The sequence below is a fragment of the Quercus robur genome, chromosome 6, assembly GCF_932294415.1.
Source record: "Quercus robur chromosome 6, dhQueRobu3.1, whole genome shotgun sequence".
NCBI classification, from domain to species: domain Eukaryota; kingdom Viridiplantae; phylum Streptophyta; class Magnoliopsida; order Fagales; family Fagaceae; genus Quercus; species Quercus robur.
Window position 1 is genome coordinate 33159445 of NC_065539.1, and position 17320 is coordinate 33176764.

General features: G+C 32.0%; 1 protein-coding gene and 1 pseudogene across 1 annotated transcript; both read left to right on the forward strand.

The window, feature by feature from the left end:
* Window positions 1–7293: 7293 nt before the first annotated feature.
* Window positions 7294–8822, forward strand: LOC126688488 (probable glutathione S-transferase). Its single transcript, XM_050383193.1, has 2 exons — window positions 7294–7650; window positions 8271–8822. Exons 1-2 carry the CDS (start codon window positions 7339–7341, stop codon window positions 8631–8633), a joined length of 675 nt encoding a protein of 224 aa, XP_050239150.1. The 5' UTR covers window positions 7294–7338; the 3' UTR covers window positions 8634–8822.
* Window positions 8823–11210: 2388 nt separating this feature from the next.
* Window positions 11211–16730, forward strand: LOC126690104 (probable glutathione S-transferase; annotated as a pseudogene).
* The last annotated feature ends 590 nt before the right edge of the window (window positions 16731–17320 follow it).

The window sequence follows — 17320 nt, forward strand, 5'->3', positions numbered from 1 at the left end:
AATCACCTCAACTCCTCATCTCATCTGGTTTGTGGCAATGACATTTCCGAAATAGAGGAGAGAGATATAAAAAAAGTACTCATATTCTTATTCTTTCAGTATTTTTTTGATCGAAACAGTTTGGTTTGTCATGTTCTTTTATGGTAAAAGTACTCTACGAAACAGATAAGGATAGATTCAAGTACAATAAATACATTGATTTTTATTCTAAAGTGCACGCTGTAAAAAAAAAAAAAAAAAAAAAGTACATAGATTCTGGTAGAAGAAAGAAATGATTGATGTTCACGCTGTAAACCAAAAAAAAAAAAAAATAAAGAAAATATATAGATTCTTAAAATAGAAAAGAAAAAAAATGAATGATGTGCATACTGTAAACCAAAAAAAGCAAAGAAAGTACATAGATTCATACAATATGAAAGAAAAAAATGATTGATCCGCACAAAGTAAACCAAAAAAAGCAAAGAAAGTGCATAGATTCTTACAATATGGAAGAAAAAAAATGATTGATGTGCATGCTGTAAAAAAAAAAAAAAAAAAAAAAAAAGCAAGAAAGTACATAGATTCTTATAATACGGAAGAAAAAATAATTGATGTGTACATTGTAAACCCCAAAAAACAAAGAAAGTACATAGATTCTTACAATACAAAAGAAAAAATTGATTGATGTGTACGTTGTAAACAAAAAAAAAAAAGCAAAGAAAGTACATATATTCTTATGTGCACCCTGTAAACAAAAAAAAAAAAACAAAGAAAGTAAACAGAAAAAAAAAAAAAAAAACAAAGATTCAATCAACCAATCACCTCAACTCCTCATCTCATCTGGTTTGTGGCAATGGCATTGCCAAAATAGAGGAGAGAGATATAAAAAGAACACATACTCTTATTCTTTTAGTATTTTTTTGACCAAACAGTTTGGTTTGATATGTTCTTTTATGGTAAAAGTACTTTAGGAAACAGATAAGAATAGATTCAAGTACAATGAGTACATTGATTCTTATTCTAAAGTGTACGCTGTAAACAAAAACAAAAAAAAGTACACAGATTCTTATAGAAAAAAAAAAATTGATGTGCACATTGTAAACAAAAAAAAAAAAAAAATATATATATATATATATATATATAGATTCTTAAAATAGAAAAGAAAAAAATGATTGATATGCACACTGTAAACCAAAAAAAGCAAAGAAAGTACATAGATTCATACAATATGGAAGAAAAAAAATGATTGATATGCGCACAGTAAACCAAAAAAAGTAAAGAAAGTACATATATTCTTACAATACGGAAGAAAAAAAAAAGATTGATGTGCACTCTGTAAACAAAAAAAAAAAAAACAAAGAAAGTATATAGATTCTTACAATACGAAAGAAAAAAATGATTAATGTGTACACTGTAAACCCCAAAAAAGTAAAGAAAGAACATAGATTCTTACAATACGGAAGAAAAAATTGATTGATATGCACACTATAAACAAAAAAAAAACAAAGAAAGTACATAGATTCTTACGTGCACGCTGTAAACAAAAAAAGCAAAGAAAGTAAACAAAAAAAAAAAACAAAGATTCAATCAACCAATCACCTCAACTCCTCATCTCATCTGGTTTGTAGCAATGGCATTGCCAAAATAGAGGAGAGAGATATAAAAAAAGGTACGCGTATTCTTATACTTTCAGTTTTTTATTTTGACCGATGCAGATTGGTTTGTCTTATTCTTTTATGGTAAAAGTACTCTACGAAACAGATAAGGATAGATTCAAGTACAATGAGTACATTGATTCTTGTTCTAATGGTCATGCTGTAAACAAAAACGAAAAAAAGTACATAGATTCTTATAGAAGAAAGAAATGATTGATGTGCACGCTGTAAACAAAAAAACAAAGAAAGTATATAGATTCTTAAAATAGAAAAGAAAAAAAGGATTGATGTGCACACTATAAACCAAAAAAAGCAAAGAAAGTACATTGATTCATATAATATGGAAGAAAAAAATGATTGACATGCACACAGTAAACCAAAAAAAGCAAAGAAAGTACATAGTTTCATACAATATAGAAGAAACAAAAAATTGATATGCACACAGTAAACCAAAAAAAGTAAAGAAAGTATGTAGATTCTTACAATACGCAGGAAAAAAAAATGATTGATGTGCACGCTGTAAACAAAAAAAAAAAAAAAAAAAACAAAGAAACTATATAGATTCTTACAATATGTATGAAAAAAATGATTGATGTGTACACTGTAAACCCAAAAAATCAAAGAAAGTACATAGATTCTTACAATACGGAAGAAAAAATTGATTGATGTGCACGCTGTGAATAAAAAAAGAAGAAGCAAAGAAAGTACATAAATTCTTACGTGTACGCTGTAAACAAAAAAACAAAGAAAGTAAACAAGAAAAAAAAGAAAAAGAAAAAAAAAACAAAGATTCAATCAACAAATCACCTCAACTCCTCATCTCATCTGGTTTGTGGCAATGTCATTTCCAAAATAGAGGAGAGAGATATAAAAAAAAAAGTACTCATATTCTTATTCTTTCAGTATTTTTTTGACTGAAGCAGTTTGGTTTGTCATGGTCTTTTATGGTAAAAGTACTTTACGTAACAGATAAGGATAGATTCAAGTACAATAAATACATTGATTCTTATTCTGAAGTGCATGCTGTAAATAAAAACAAAAAAAAAGTACATAGATTCTTATAGAAGAAAGAAATGATTGATGTGCACACTGTAAAAAAAAAAACAAAACAAAGAAAATATATAGATTCTTAAAATAGAAAAGAAAAAAATGATTGATGTGCATACTGTAAACCAAAAAAAGCAAAGAATGTACATAGATTCATACAATACGGAAGAAAAAAAATGATTGATGTGCACGTTGTAAACAAAAAAAAAAAAAAAAGTACATAGATTCTTATAATACGGAAGAAAAAAATGATTGATGTGTACACTATAAACCCAAAAAAACAAAGAAAGTACATAGATTTTTACAATACGGAAAAAAAAAATGATTGATGTGTATGTTGTAAACAAAAAAAAAAAAAAAAAAAAAAAAAAACAAAGAAAGTACATAGATTTTTACAATACAGAAGAAAAAATTGATTGATGTGTACGTTGTAAACCAAAAAAAAAAAAGCAAAGAAAGTACATATATTCTTACGTGCACGCTGTAAACAAAAAAAGCAAAGAAAGTAAAAAAAAAAAAAAAAAAGGATTCATTCAACCAATCACCTTAACTCCTCATCTCATTTGGTTTGTGGCAATGGAATTGCCGAAATAGATGAGAGAGATATAAAAAAAGTACACATATTCTTATTCTTTCAGTATTTTTTTGACTGAAATAGTCTGATTTGTCATGTTCTTTTATGATAAAAGTACTTTAGGAAACAGATAGGATTGATTCAAGTATAATGAGTACATTGATTCTTATTCTAAAGTGCACGTTGTAAACCAAAAAAAAAAAAAAGTATATAGATTCTTATAGAAGAAAAAAATGATTGATGTGCACGCTGTAAACAAAAAAAATAAAGAAAATGTATAGATTCTTAAAATAGAAAAGAAAAAAAAATGTTTGATGTATACACTGTAAACCAAAAAAAGCAAAGAAAGTACATAGATTTATACAATATGGAAGAAAAAAAATGATTGATATGCACAGAGTAAACCAAAAAAAGCAAAGAAACTACATTGATTCTTACAATACGAAAGGAAAAAAATGATTGATGTTCACGCTGTAAAAAAAAAAAAAAAACAAAGAGAGTATATAGATTCTTACAATACAGAAGAAAAAAATGATTGATGTGTACACTGTAAACCCAAAAAAACAAAAAAAGTATATAAATTCTTACAATACGGAAGAAAAAATTGATTGATATGCACGTTGTAAAAAAAAAAAAAAAACATAAATTCTTACGTGCACGTTGTAAACAAAAAAAGCAAAGAAAGTAAAAAAAAAAAAAAAAAAAAAAACAAAGATTCAATCAATCAATCACCTCAACTCCTCATCTCATATGTTTTTGGCAGTGGCATTGCCGAAATAGAGGAGAGAGATATAAAAAAAAGTACGCATATTCTTATTTTTTATGTATTTTTTTGATCGAAACAGTTTGGTTTGTCATGTTCTTTTATGGTAAAAGTACCCTACGAAACTAATAAAGATAGATTCAAGTACAATGAGTACATTGATTCTTATCCTAAAGTGCACGTTGTAAACAAAAACAAAAAACAGTACATAGATTCTTATAGAAGAAAAAAATAATTGATATGCACGCTGTAAACAAAAAAAAAATAAAGAAAGTATATAGATTCTTACAATAGGAAGGAAAAAAATGATTGATGTACACATTGTAAACCAAAAAATGTAATGAAAGTACATAGATTCTTACAATACGGAAGAAAAAAAATGATTGATGTGCACGCTGTAAACCAAAAAGAACAATGAAATTTAGATTTTTGCAGAGATTTTTTGTAGTAAATATATGTTTATAGTTAAGTAATTTATTTGTACCAAAGTGTCCTATCTGTGTTGTGTTGTATTTGGTCAATTGCGTATATAATTATGCAGTTTAAAATCTAAGAATTTAACTGATATGAAACTTGCATCCTATTTAAACAACACTAATTTTATTGAAATCTCCACAGTTCTTATTTTCTACTTTTTTTCCCCTATAAATTTCCATTGTTATTGAAATTGCGTGCACATCAATCAATTTTTTTTTTTTTTTTTCCATATTGTAAAAATCTATGTACTTTCTTTGCTTTTTTGGGTTTACAGTGTGCACATCAATAATTTTTTTCTTCCGTATTGTAAGAGTCTATGTACTTTCTTTGTTTTTTTCTCTTTGTTTATAACGTGCACATCAATCATTTTTTTTCTTCCGTATTATAAGAATCTATGTACTTTCTTTGCTTTTTTTGGTTTACTGTGTGCATACCAATCATTTTTTTCTTCCATATTGTATGAATCTATGTACTTTCTTTGCTTTTTTTGGTTTACAGTGTGCACATTAATCTTTTTTTCTTTTCTATTTTAAGAATCTATATACTTTTTTTGTTTTTTTGTTTTTTTTTTTTTTTTTTTGTTTACAGCGTGCACATCAATCATTTTTTTCTTCTATAAGAATCTATGTACTTTTTTTTGTTTTTGTTTACAGCGTGCACTTTAGAATAAGAATCAATGTACTCATTGTACTTGAATCTATCCTTATCTGTTTCGTAGGGTACTTTTATCATAAAAGAACATGACAAACCAAACTGCTTCGGTCAAAAAAATACTGAAAGAATAAGAATATGCGTACTTTTTTTATATCTCTCTCTTCTATTTCGGCAATGACATTGCCACAAACCAATTGGAACAATTTTTTTTTCCCTCCTATTTCGGCAATGCCATTGTCACAATTCCATTCCACAATTTATTTTTTAGAGAAATGATATGTGCACACAATTTTTACAACAAATCCTAAGTGGTTGGTTGTTATTGTTGGATTAAAAAAGTAATCACAGTGTTAAATTCAAATTTGAACTAATAATAACTAATCACCTGTGATTTGTTGTGAAGATGTTGTAAAAATATTGTGGACGTAACACTTTTTTTTTTTTTTTTAAATTACTTCCCAGATTTCGGCAACCACTATTTTTTTTTCTCCCATTTTCGGCAATGACATTGCCACAAAATTTTTTTCCCTTATTTCGGCAATGGCATTGCCACAAACCAATTGTAAATTTTTTTCCCCCTCCTATTTCAGCAATGCCATTGCCACAAATCCATTCCACAAAATTTTTTTTTTTTTTTTAAGAAATGATATGTGCACACAATTTTTACAACAAATTTTAAGTGGCAGGTTATTATTGTTGGATTAAAAAAGTGTGTTAAATTCAAATTTGAACTAATAATAACTAATCACCTGTGATTTGTTGTGAAAATGTTGTAAAAATATTGTGGACGTAGCACTTTTTTTTTTTTTTTAATTCCTCCCTAGATTTCGGCAACCGCTATTTTTTTTCCCTCCCATTTTCGGTAATGGCATTACCATAATTGCCACAAACTTTTTTCCCTATTTCGGCAATGGCATTGCCACAAACCAATTGCAAATTTTTTTCCCCCTCCTATTTCGGCAATGCCATTGCCACAAATCCATTCCACAATTTTTTTTTTTGAGAAATGATATGTGCACACAATTTTTACAATAAATTTTAAGTGGTAGGTTATTATTGTTGGATTAAAAAAGTAATCTCAGTGTTAAATTCAAATTTGAACTAATAATAACTAATCACTTGTGATTTGTTGTGAAAATGTTATAAAAATATTGTGGACGTAGTACTTTTTTTTTTTTTTTAATAATTCCTCCCCAGATTTCGGCAACCACTATTTTTTTTCCTCCCATTTTCGGCAATGGCATTGCCACAATTGGTTTCTCTCTGGACACTTCACACTTCGAGCACTTCACACCCACTCGGTCAGCAGGTTTGGGCGGTAGGAATTTCGATAATGTGATTACCGAAATTCAAAATTTTCTCTCACCCACTTGTTCTCTTTCTCTCTCATACTTTTGTTGAATTTCGGCAACATCGTTTCCAAAATTCACTCTCTTTCCTCAATTCCCTAAATAACTTCCAACAGTGCCTATAACGCAAATAAACTCCAGATTTAGTAATATTTAGCCAAAAGACTCGGCAGATTGTGCCTGGGCCACATGATTAAATTCACTTTTAACCCAAGAAAAGGAAAAGCAACTAAAAGATTCTCTTGTTTACCCCCCCCCCCCCCCACAAAAAAAAACTAAAAGATTCTCTCTCCTCTTGAATGCTTACATAGTTCTCCCAGGCACTTTAGGCAAAATATATGAAAATCTACCACTGTTTTAGAAATAAGTAGCAATTTTTCACTTTTTTGATACTCAAGTTCCATTTTGATACTCGAGTTTATGAAACTCAAGTACCATTTTGAACTCGATTTCTCTAAACTCGAATGCTAAAAAAGTGATAAATCCCTATATATTTCCGAAACAGTGATATATTCATATATATTTCCTTGACAGTGGTTGGGGTCCATTTTCACTGTTCTACCAAGCCCACCAACTCCACTTCCCAAAATTCAAAGTCAAACAAGAAGAATATCGTCAAAACCAAATAAATAAATAAAATAATAGCAAAAATGTAAACTAAAGGAAAAATAAGAGGCGCAAACCTCTTTTGACTTCAACCTTCAATTGTTTAAATGAAGCTGTAAGACTTCAAAGAAATTTGAAGCTACAAAGCTTATTGCCCAAGCAAGATGACTAAATTGTTCATTATAAAATCACATTGTGAGTTGAATTGCTACCACATTGCTAGCTCTCTCAAACATGGGTGAGGAAGTGAAGCTACATGGGACATGGGCAAGTCCATTTAGTTGTCGAGTGATATGGGCTTTGAAACTAAAGGGCATACCGTATGAATACATAGAAGAAGATCTTTCCAACAAAAGTTCCCAACTTCTACAACACAATCCAGTCCACAAGAAGATCCCAGTGCTTGTTCATGGCGGAAAAGCAATTTGTGAGTCCATGATTATCCTTGAATATGTTGAAGAGATGTGGCCACAGAACCCATTGCTGCCTACTGACCCTTATGAGAGAGCCAATGCTCGGTTCTGGATCAAATTTGCTGAAGAGAAGGTACTTCTTCACCCGTTGGCACTAGATCTTCTGTTTTTGGTTCAATTTATCTTCAAATAAAGTCTAGTATTTTATGGTAAATGAAAATGATAGACTATTACAGTATTACCTCACTTTTTAAATAATTTCCGCATGAATTGCTTACAAGTCATTTATTATCATTGTCATCACCATTTTTATTTAACAAATGATGTCAATGTTTCATTAATTTCTAGAAAATGTAACAATGACTTGTTTTTATTTGCAAATAAGAATAATAATCAATATTTTATAAGTGATATTAGAGATGTTATAAATTTTATAACATAAGTCTTACAAACTAACATATTACCGGTTACAAATAAATAAATAAAATAATTTATTGTAGTGTTTAAGTCATGCCAATCCTATTCTTATCATGTCATTTTATATGATTACTCTTATTTTATTTATTTCTTTGTTGATAAGGATCTGTACTGACCATTATTATAATCTATTTTTTTAAATCATATATATATATATATATATATATATAATTGAGCCAAGAAAAAGAAACTTCTAATAAAGTAACGCAAGTTTGATTGAGCTGAACCAAGCATGAACTCATTGACTTCTCATAACAATGCTCCAAATTCTAGCAGGGTCCTGCAATGTGGATGGTCTACCGAACTAGTGGCGAAGAACAAGAGAAGGCTGTGAAAGACACGTTGGAGATGCTAAGAGCCATCGAAGCACATGGTCTTGTAGACAAGAAATATTTTGGTGCTGACAAGATTGGAATAGTAGACATTGCCTTTGGACAGATTGCTCAGTGGTTGGGAGTCATTGAAGACATCGTTGGGGTCAAGCTGCTTGAAGCTCACAAATTTCCTCGCTTGCATGCATGGATCAAGAATTTCAAGGAAGTTCCTATTATCAAAGAGAATCTTCCTGATCGTGATGAAATGATGTTCTTTTTTAAGCGTTTCAGGGAAATGTTGCTGACATCTTCAAGAGACTCTTAGCCGCGATAAATTTTCATGAGCCAATCCTATATACTCAGTGGGAACCACATATCAGTGCAAGAGATGTTGTATAATTAAGCAAGCTTCAGTGTTTTGGTTTTGCTATGGTATTCCCATATTTTCTTTCTGTTTGTTATGGCTATTTTTCAGTTTTATTGAGGTTAAGATAGTCATCAGTAGTTTCGCATTTTTATTGATGTTGGCTTGGAGGCTCCAAGTTGGTAATATACTACTATTATATTATGGTATATGTAGGGACGCAGGTCCAAATATATATTGGGCCTTGGGCCTTGTCCAAGGAGGCTCAGTGTTTTGAGTATAGATCAATAGTAAGAAAGACGTAAGACTTTGAACTTCACAAACAAGCTATAACTGTAAAGGCTGGAGGAGGTAGGCCGAGGAGGAATATCCCCTTGGCTAAACGAAGCGAAGATCAAAATGTGTATCCTATCATCCAGGGTGACATTTTAGGAAGTTCTATTAATAAGGACATGCATTATGAACGTACAGGAGGGATAGAAGCTAGGAAATATCTAAGAGAAAGCTGCTACCACCGCATTGAATGCTTTGTAACTAACTCTCTGGCCGCCTTAATGAGGAAGTGATATCTGAACAATGCTTTTCACCCTTAAAGCTACCCCTAAAGACTTCAGGAGGTTGCTGATGGGACAGAGATTAACACAAGCAATCTACTGTCCACGTAGAGGGTAGAAATGAGAAGGGAGAGATAGTATAAATAGGAGGGAGGTCCTAAGAGAAAGGGGATCGGAGAATTAAGAAAGAAATACTGTAGCAAACAGAACTATATTTGTAACCAACTTCAAGTAATATATACAAGAACTAATCTTTTCGGACTATGCCGAGGATAATTTTCCTTAGATAAAATCAGTCTACTTTTACTTTATTATCATCTGAATCCATTATAATTGTTACCCAACTCATTATAGCCCAGTTTTCCAATCTATTCTCTACAAATTCATTGTATTGGGCTCATTGGGCCTAGATCCACTTACTTTTTGGGCTTAGGACTCAAACTGCGTCCTTACAGTATATATCATCTTATTTTATTGAAGAATTTTTATTTTATATGACAGGAATATACAACACGCCAATTACATAGAGGTGGATCCGGTAAGTGTGAGACTCACTCTTATGTGAGTTAGGGTTTTGTATAATCCAGTGAGACAAAATGCCACGGTTGCCACCAACTATAATAAATAAATAAAAATGGAAAAGGATTCTTTATGTTTTTTAATGATATTTTTTTGAGGCATTTAAGAAAAATGGTTTAACTAATTAATCTAATCAATAAATCTAGGGACAAAGATTATTTGCTTCAAACCAATTTAGAAGAATTTCTTCAAACCCAATAAGTGACAATTTATATAAGATTATACATGTTTATTATTTAAATAAGTCACATAACTCATTTAAAAAGTCATGTGACTAAAACTACACATAGAAAATCAGCGATTTTTCCCTGATTTTGCTAAAAACTGAAAATTGAAAACATTGTAGCAAATAATTTTGAAATGCCAGCTGATTATTTTTGGGGCCGACTACTGTAGCCCAACTGAAAGTATTTAAGCTACGCGTTGTTTTTTTTTTTTTTTTTTTTTTTTTTTTTTTTCACTCCTCTCCCACCCTAACGCCTATCTTCGAGAAGTGAAGTCCACGCCCACCAAAGAAATCCACGAGGAAGACAACCTAGTTCGATGCCGGCGAAGATCAAGTTCCCTCTGATGAACACTTCCTTCCAAAAACCCATTTCACCATCTTCCAATTTCACCCCTCTCCCACCCTAACACCTCTCTCACACAAACAAGCACAACGCGTTTTCATTCTGTAGTCTGTAGAAAGCCTCTTGATATTTTTCATTGTGGCTCACTCATTTTTGTAGGTAACGAGATCTGAAAGTTTTGTTTTTTATATATTTTTTTCTTGGTTCACTTTGTTTTGTTTTTGTTTACTGGTTACAATGGCGAAGGGGGTTTTGTTTGGTTTGGTTTTGTGGGTTTTATTAGATTGAGTTTTGGCTAGGGTTTTGGTTTTTTTTTTTTTTTTTTTTTTTTTTTTTTTTTTATCATGCTAAATTTTTCGCTAAAGATTGGACCTAGTAGAAAGTAAATTTTAGAGATTTCGATTTAAGTTCTTGGATTTGATGGTAGTGAAGTCTAATTTGCAAGGCTGAATGACATAATATTGTGTTTTGGACATGCCGAAGAACGATAAAAAATAAAAAAATTGTTTTATTGATCTGTATGTTTCAATGGAAAAACTTAAGGTTCATGAATCATGAAGACTTTGATTTACCTTATTGGTTGTCTTCCCCTTTATAGAGAGTTTATGCTGTGTAAATATATGTTTACTTATGTTGAAAATGTTGAGGCTTTTTCAATATAAATATTTGGCCATGTTTGTTATACAAATGCAAATATAAAGCAGATATGGTTCCCACTAAACTCACTATTTTTTTTTATCCAATATCTGTCTACTGTGATGGCAGTGTGCCAAGTTTCTTTATTCTGAACCCTACTTGTATTCCCCCCCAACTTTCTGGTTGCTTTGACAGTAATTATGGACTCTGTGGAGCACAGATTGATCAGCTTCAATGTTTCAGATTGTTTCCGGGTATTATGTTTGAATTATAGTCGCCAAAACACTTAGCAAAGGCTAAGTGATGGACCTACCAATTGCTTAGGCAGTTGCCAAGTTATCAATTATGTGATTCTAGGCAACTTGATATATAAGAAAAATATAGGGCAGAAAATATTTGTTGGAAGTGTTCTGTCTAATTGGAAGATATTTTATTCAGCCAAGACAAAAAAGAAATCTGATCGGAATTCTCAAGTAGATTCTGATATGCTTGGCCAAACAGAGTTCTTCAAGGAGGTGATCAAAACAAAAGGAAATCAAATCAGAATCCCCAGCTAGCTGAATTTTGAAGGCTCTTAGCAGATTTTGTGACATTCAAGGAAGGAATTACAAGGAACACAAGGAATTGTAGAAATTACCACAAGGACTTTACCATTATAGAAGAAGATAGCCACCAAAGTGTAGCATCTGTGGGATCATGCACAACTTCAAAGTACGAGATTATTAAAAAAAAAAAATGGCAGGTTTGCTTATACAAAATCCAAGAGTTTCAAGGGGTCAAGAGTTTTAGAGAAATTAAATGCTACTAGGCACTTTGCAAAAAGTGAGGATATTCATTTTCTAGTTCCTGCTTCTTCCATTGTTAACTGTAACTAATCAAAAGGAGAATACATACTTCCTAATATGCATGCTAAAAAAAAAAAAAACACATTCCATTTCAAAAGTTGTTTAGGAAAAATTTAGTCATTTCTATAGAAAATACCCCTTTCTTTCTCAATGGACTACTTGAATCCAACTGTCTAATAATTTGCTTCAAAAGCCCTCGATTAGGGTCTAGTAAAAGTTTCCTTGCTGCTTCCTGCTTTGATATGTTTACAAGTATGGAGGCAACATTGTGGGGTAAAAAAAAGGAAATTTCAAATTTTGCAAACCAAAAAAAAAAAAAATTATAATACAAAATAAAACATTAAAGACAATAAAATTAGAACATTTTTAAATAGCAGTACTCTTTTTCTGTGAACTTCAATAGGAAAAATCTAATAATCATGTAATCTTCAACCAGAAAGATAAGGCCCAGAAAATGAGGTCAGAAAATTTAGAATTTTTAATACTTTCTAAGACATTGCCAAGATTTAATTGGCTTAAAACAATAACCTAGTGGTCTCAGAACAATCTAGAAACCTTTTGTGGAAAAACCTTTATGTATAACTATGGTTATTCTCTTCCATTGTTGTGTTGTGTACCAATTGGGAGTATTACCAGTACTCAAATCTAGTACCACCACATGGAACAAAGTTTATTCATCAAAATCATATATTCATATGAAACAACTTGAGTTGAAAAAAAAAAATGTAATTAATGAGTCAATACACAATTTGGTTCAACAAATTAGTATAACCCTAGCCACATCAAATTCAAAGAATAATGATAAACCAAATGATGGGTCAAATCCAATATTCAGCTGTATTTGAGGATTTCAAATACCTAATGTTAATCAAAACCTGAAATCATCAAATGCTTAATGTTTCCTATGTTTGATTGACATCTATATTCTAATACTGAAAGGTAACACTGGTGAAACATCTAGAAAAGCCAAAAGATATGATGATATTTAACATCTGAATATGTAGCATGCCACAGAGAAAATGAATATGTGCTTATGTGAATAGGTTAATAACCAGAGAGCAAAATGAAAGAGGATGAATGCCCATTGTTAATTACTACTACAATAGAAAGAGTTCCGAACAGTTGCATACACACCCATGGTAAGCATAGTTTCTGCCAATAAAAAAAAAAAAAAAAAGTGCAACAGGTACATAAAGAAAATCTGATTACTACAACACCAAGCCTAAGCAACCCTATCGAGACAATCCCCCTTCCTTCAGAAAAGAAACTGAGGGTTCATTTGGTACTGCATCTCTAATCACTTCAGTTGGATCTCCTTTTGATGACGTTGTGTTGCAAACATGTTCCTAGCCTCTTCGTTCCCATGAAGAAGTAGGTGCTGAACATATGAAGGCAATCACCTGATTGCACCCCAGAAAGAGTCAACACCATATCCATAACTGCTTAAACCTCAGCAGCTGCTGTGGAAGCAAATGGTGTATGAGTACTTACACTTCTACTTTCAACAATAACATATAAGACGTTCTTCAAAGAGTTGGACATCTCTTGCACAATTGAACGCTTTTTTCTTGGTTTCTTGCAAATTCCTCTGAAAAGGTGGACACCGCTTGTTAAGCCTTTCCCCTTATTCATTGCCAGTCCTACGCTCGACAATGATGGGCCTTTAACCTCCATTGGGTCAACACTTGCAGAGGGTTGACATTGGGGGTCAACAAATTCTTTGCTATCAGTGGAGTCCCCAGACCCTTCGATGCATTCCTTTGGTATTTCACCACTCATGCAGAATGCATTTTTCTCTGTTGTAACCGTGCCTTTAAACATGATTTCCATAGACCCAACATTCGGCTAACCTTTGTTTTTAAAGGTTGATGCCTTGGGACATGCCTACATGTGTAGAACTAGTAGTTAGAACACAATATAGCTGTAGACAGTTGAGTTTTTCACAATTATGTAAAGTGAACTAACCTCAAGCTTTCAGGTCCACCACTCATCACTGGCTCAATCTTCCCAGTTACAGGATCATAACCCAACCCAGTCTCATGCTTAAAAACCTCCTTCTAAGTCTTCCACTATTTTCTCAGATGATTCCATTTGTTTTTAAACTGCATGTGAGTCACCACTTTTCCCATTTCACTCAACTATTTAATCACTACATCAACCCCTTCCTTTCTCAAATATCCTTGACTCCTCTTGTCGTCTAGGACCTAAGCATCACATAAATCACAAAAAACTTTTAGTTCCGTTGGATCTTTTCACCCAGTTCTCACTTCATTACCAATGTCCTTTGATTTCCCCTTACCCATTTTTGCTACAACGGAATTCTATACTCATTGAGGCATTTTGACAAACAGTTCGTATGCATATCATAATCGGTTATACATGCCCACATGAAAAATGCAAATTAAACTCACATAGTCCAAATACAACATAGGCAAGAAGAGAAACCCACATATTAGTGTCATGAAAAACACAAAAACCACACACAAACATTGAACACAAAAACCTCAAATTAATTTCATGGAAAACACAAAAATCACACACCAACAAATCAGAGAGTATGAGAAGTTAAACACGACTTATAGATAAATGCAGAGACCCACAGTGGCGGCAATGATGTCCTAAGCAGAGAGAAGGTAGGCTCGAGCGAAGGAAGAACAGAGGGTGGGTTCGTTTGTTACTGTGTTTCCTCTGTTTTGATGGTTTTTTGGAGTGTGGTGGGTAGGTGCAATTCATTTTAGAAGAGGATGGAGCATTTACGTGTATTGATTCCATCTCTGGCACATCAGTCTTCTCAAAATCAGAATGACATAGAACTGAGGAATTAGCTGTTGGAGACGAGTTGTTTGCATCGTGTTGTTGATCCTTTGCTTCTATGTGTGTTTCATGGGTGATAATCATATAGGTGTAATACCAAAACGGTGCGTTCATATGTGGGTCATGAGAACAGTACACGGACTAAAGAATTATTGAAACGATGCGTTAAGGAAAAAATAGCTATGCGTTTTGGGCATTTTTGTTCCAGCTACTATAGCTGTAGGTCCCACGGACTGAAAACGTGAAATGTTGGAAACGCTTTATCCAAACATTACCTAAAACACACAGCTCTAATTGCTCCACACACACAAAAAAAAAAAAAAAAAAAAAAAAAAAAAAAAAAAAAAACCCACACACACGCACACAACTCTAAGCGTCACTGAGATGCCATGCCAGCAACATTTCTCTGTGCCTCTTGAAAGAGACTAACATTTATGGTTTCACCATGGTCAGGAATGTTTTCTGTGATTATAGGAACTTCCTTTAAATTTTCCTTGCATATATATAGGCAAGGTAATGCATGGCCAGTTTGCAAATTCTACAAATGCTATGTTTACTTAGTAGTGGCTCTAGGAAGTTTTCCAAGGATAGTCATTTAAGAAACTTAAATTATACTAAATTTAATTAAAAAAATAACTTGAATATATAGACATCAGTAAGAAAAAACATGCAAATATATAAAGTTTTTCAATTTCCTTCTACCAACAAAAAGAAAAGTCAAAAGGGGACTAATGAGCTTTTTGTTAAACAAGTTAAGAATTTGAATAATTACATGTTTTTATTTTTTGTTTTGAATGAGCTTTTTGTTGAATATTTTGTTAATTTGTTGTTGTTTGGCCTAATCTTTTTTGTTGTTTGGACTATTTTTACTGTTATTTGGGCTATTTTTTAGAGTTGTACTAGAGACACAACAAATTGTCGCAACAGCTGAGGTGTCAGTCTCTCATAAATCAAAATAAAATAATAAAATATTAGACTTAAACCTATCACAATTAAAAACAAGATTGTTATGAAAATTTTATGAGATTTTGTTGTTTATAGAATTTCTCTAATTAAGGGTTAAGGATTATGTTAGGGAGGTCAAGATTATTTTTGGCGAACCAAAATTCTTGGGATTCCCAACAAAAGTTCTCTGCTTCTACAGTATAATATTCCCATGCACAAGAAAATCCCAGTACTTGTTCATGGTGGAAAACCAATTTGCGAGTCCATGATCATTGTTGAATATATCATTGTTGAATATATTGAACAGACATGGCCACATAATCCCTTGCTACCTGTAACCTAGTGACCCTTATGAAAGAGCCAAGGCTCGATTTTGGGTTAAGTTTGTTGAAGATAAGGTTTTTTTTTTTAATCTTCTATTTATAAATACTCAATAGGAAAATCAGAATCACTTATTCGTATAACATTCCTTTTTCGATAATTTGATAGCTGGGAATAAGAGAACTTGAACCTTGAACATTTTTGTTGAAACAACAAGAAGTACTAGTTGAGCTATCGGACTTTTGGCACATGTATTCCATTCCCGAAAAATGATTAAATCTTTTACATTAGCTACCAATCTAAAAATAATGGCACTAGAATTAAAATTAACGAAGTTATTAGAAAGATAAAATTCATTACCTAAGAAGAAAACCAAACCAAGTTTCATACAATCAACTAACTTAATACTAAATAAGTCTTAATTTTGATAGGCTCTTCCAATTTGATCATTCTTCAAATTTAGTGGTGAAGAGCAAAAGAAGGCACTGAAGGATTGTTTGGAAATACTGAAAATTGTGGAAGAGCATGGCTGAGAAGAAATTTTTCGGGGGAAACAGAATTGGTATAGTGGACATAGCATTTGGAATTAATATTGCTCACTGGCTTGGAGTCTTGGAAGAAATACATGAAGTGAAAGTGCTTGAAGCTCATGCATTGCCCCGCTTGCATGCATGGAAAGAGAATTTCGAGGAAGTTCCTGCTATTAAAGAAAATCTTCCTAATCGTGATGAGATGTTGGTGTATTTCAAGAAGAAGCGTTGTTTGTATGAAGAATCAAATAAATATATAAAGTAGCAGTCGCTTATGCCATGCATGAGACAAATTGGCAAAACGATGACAATCGTAAGTGATAATTATTTCATACAAATAAACCATCCCTCTTTGATTTGTGGATAATTATTAGCTGAAAATAACTACCACCTACTGCCTACTAAAGAAGGTTGAAGTCCAGAAGCAAAGCATCTCCAACAATCATCCATCAAGAGTGACCAATCCATGTCCGTAGGGATGGAAATCCCCCAGCATCTATGGCATGTTTGTAGGGATGTCTTTGCCCCTCGCATGACTATCTAGGAGTAGGACTAGTAGACAACTAAGCTTCTTGTAATCTTGTACTTTGATCTTTGTTAAATTCAGTTTGTTATTATATTCTATTATAATCAAGTGACATTGTATTTATCTTAATATATTATCAATTGAGTTGTATTGTTTAATATTTTATGATTGATCATTTGTGCACTTGATTTGATTTAATACTCTCCGTCTTATCGGTAACGTGTGCATGTTTAAGTCCTATTAAGTTAGGCAATTACCGAACCCAACACTTTTTGAGAAAAGTCTTGCCTCACTATGTAAAAAAAAAAAAAAAAAAAAAAATCATTGCG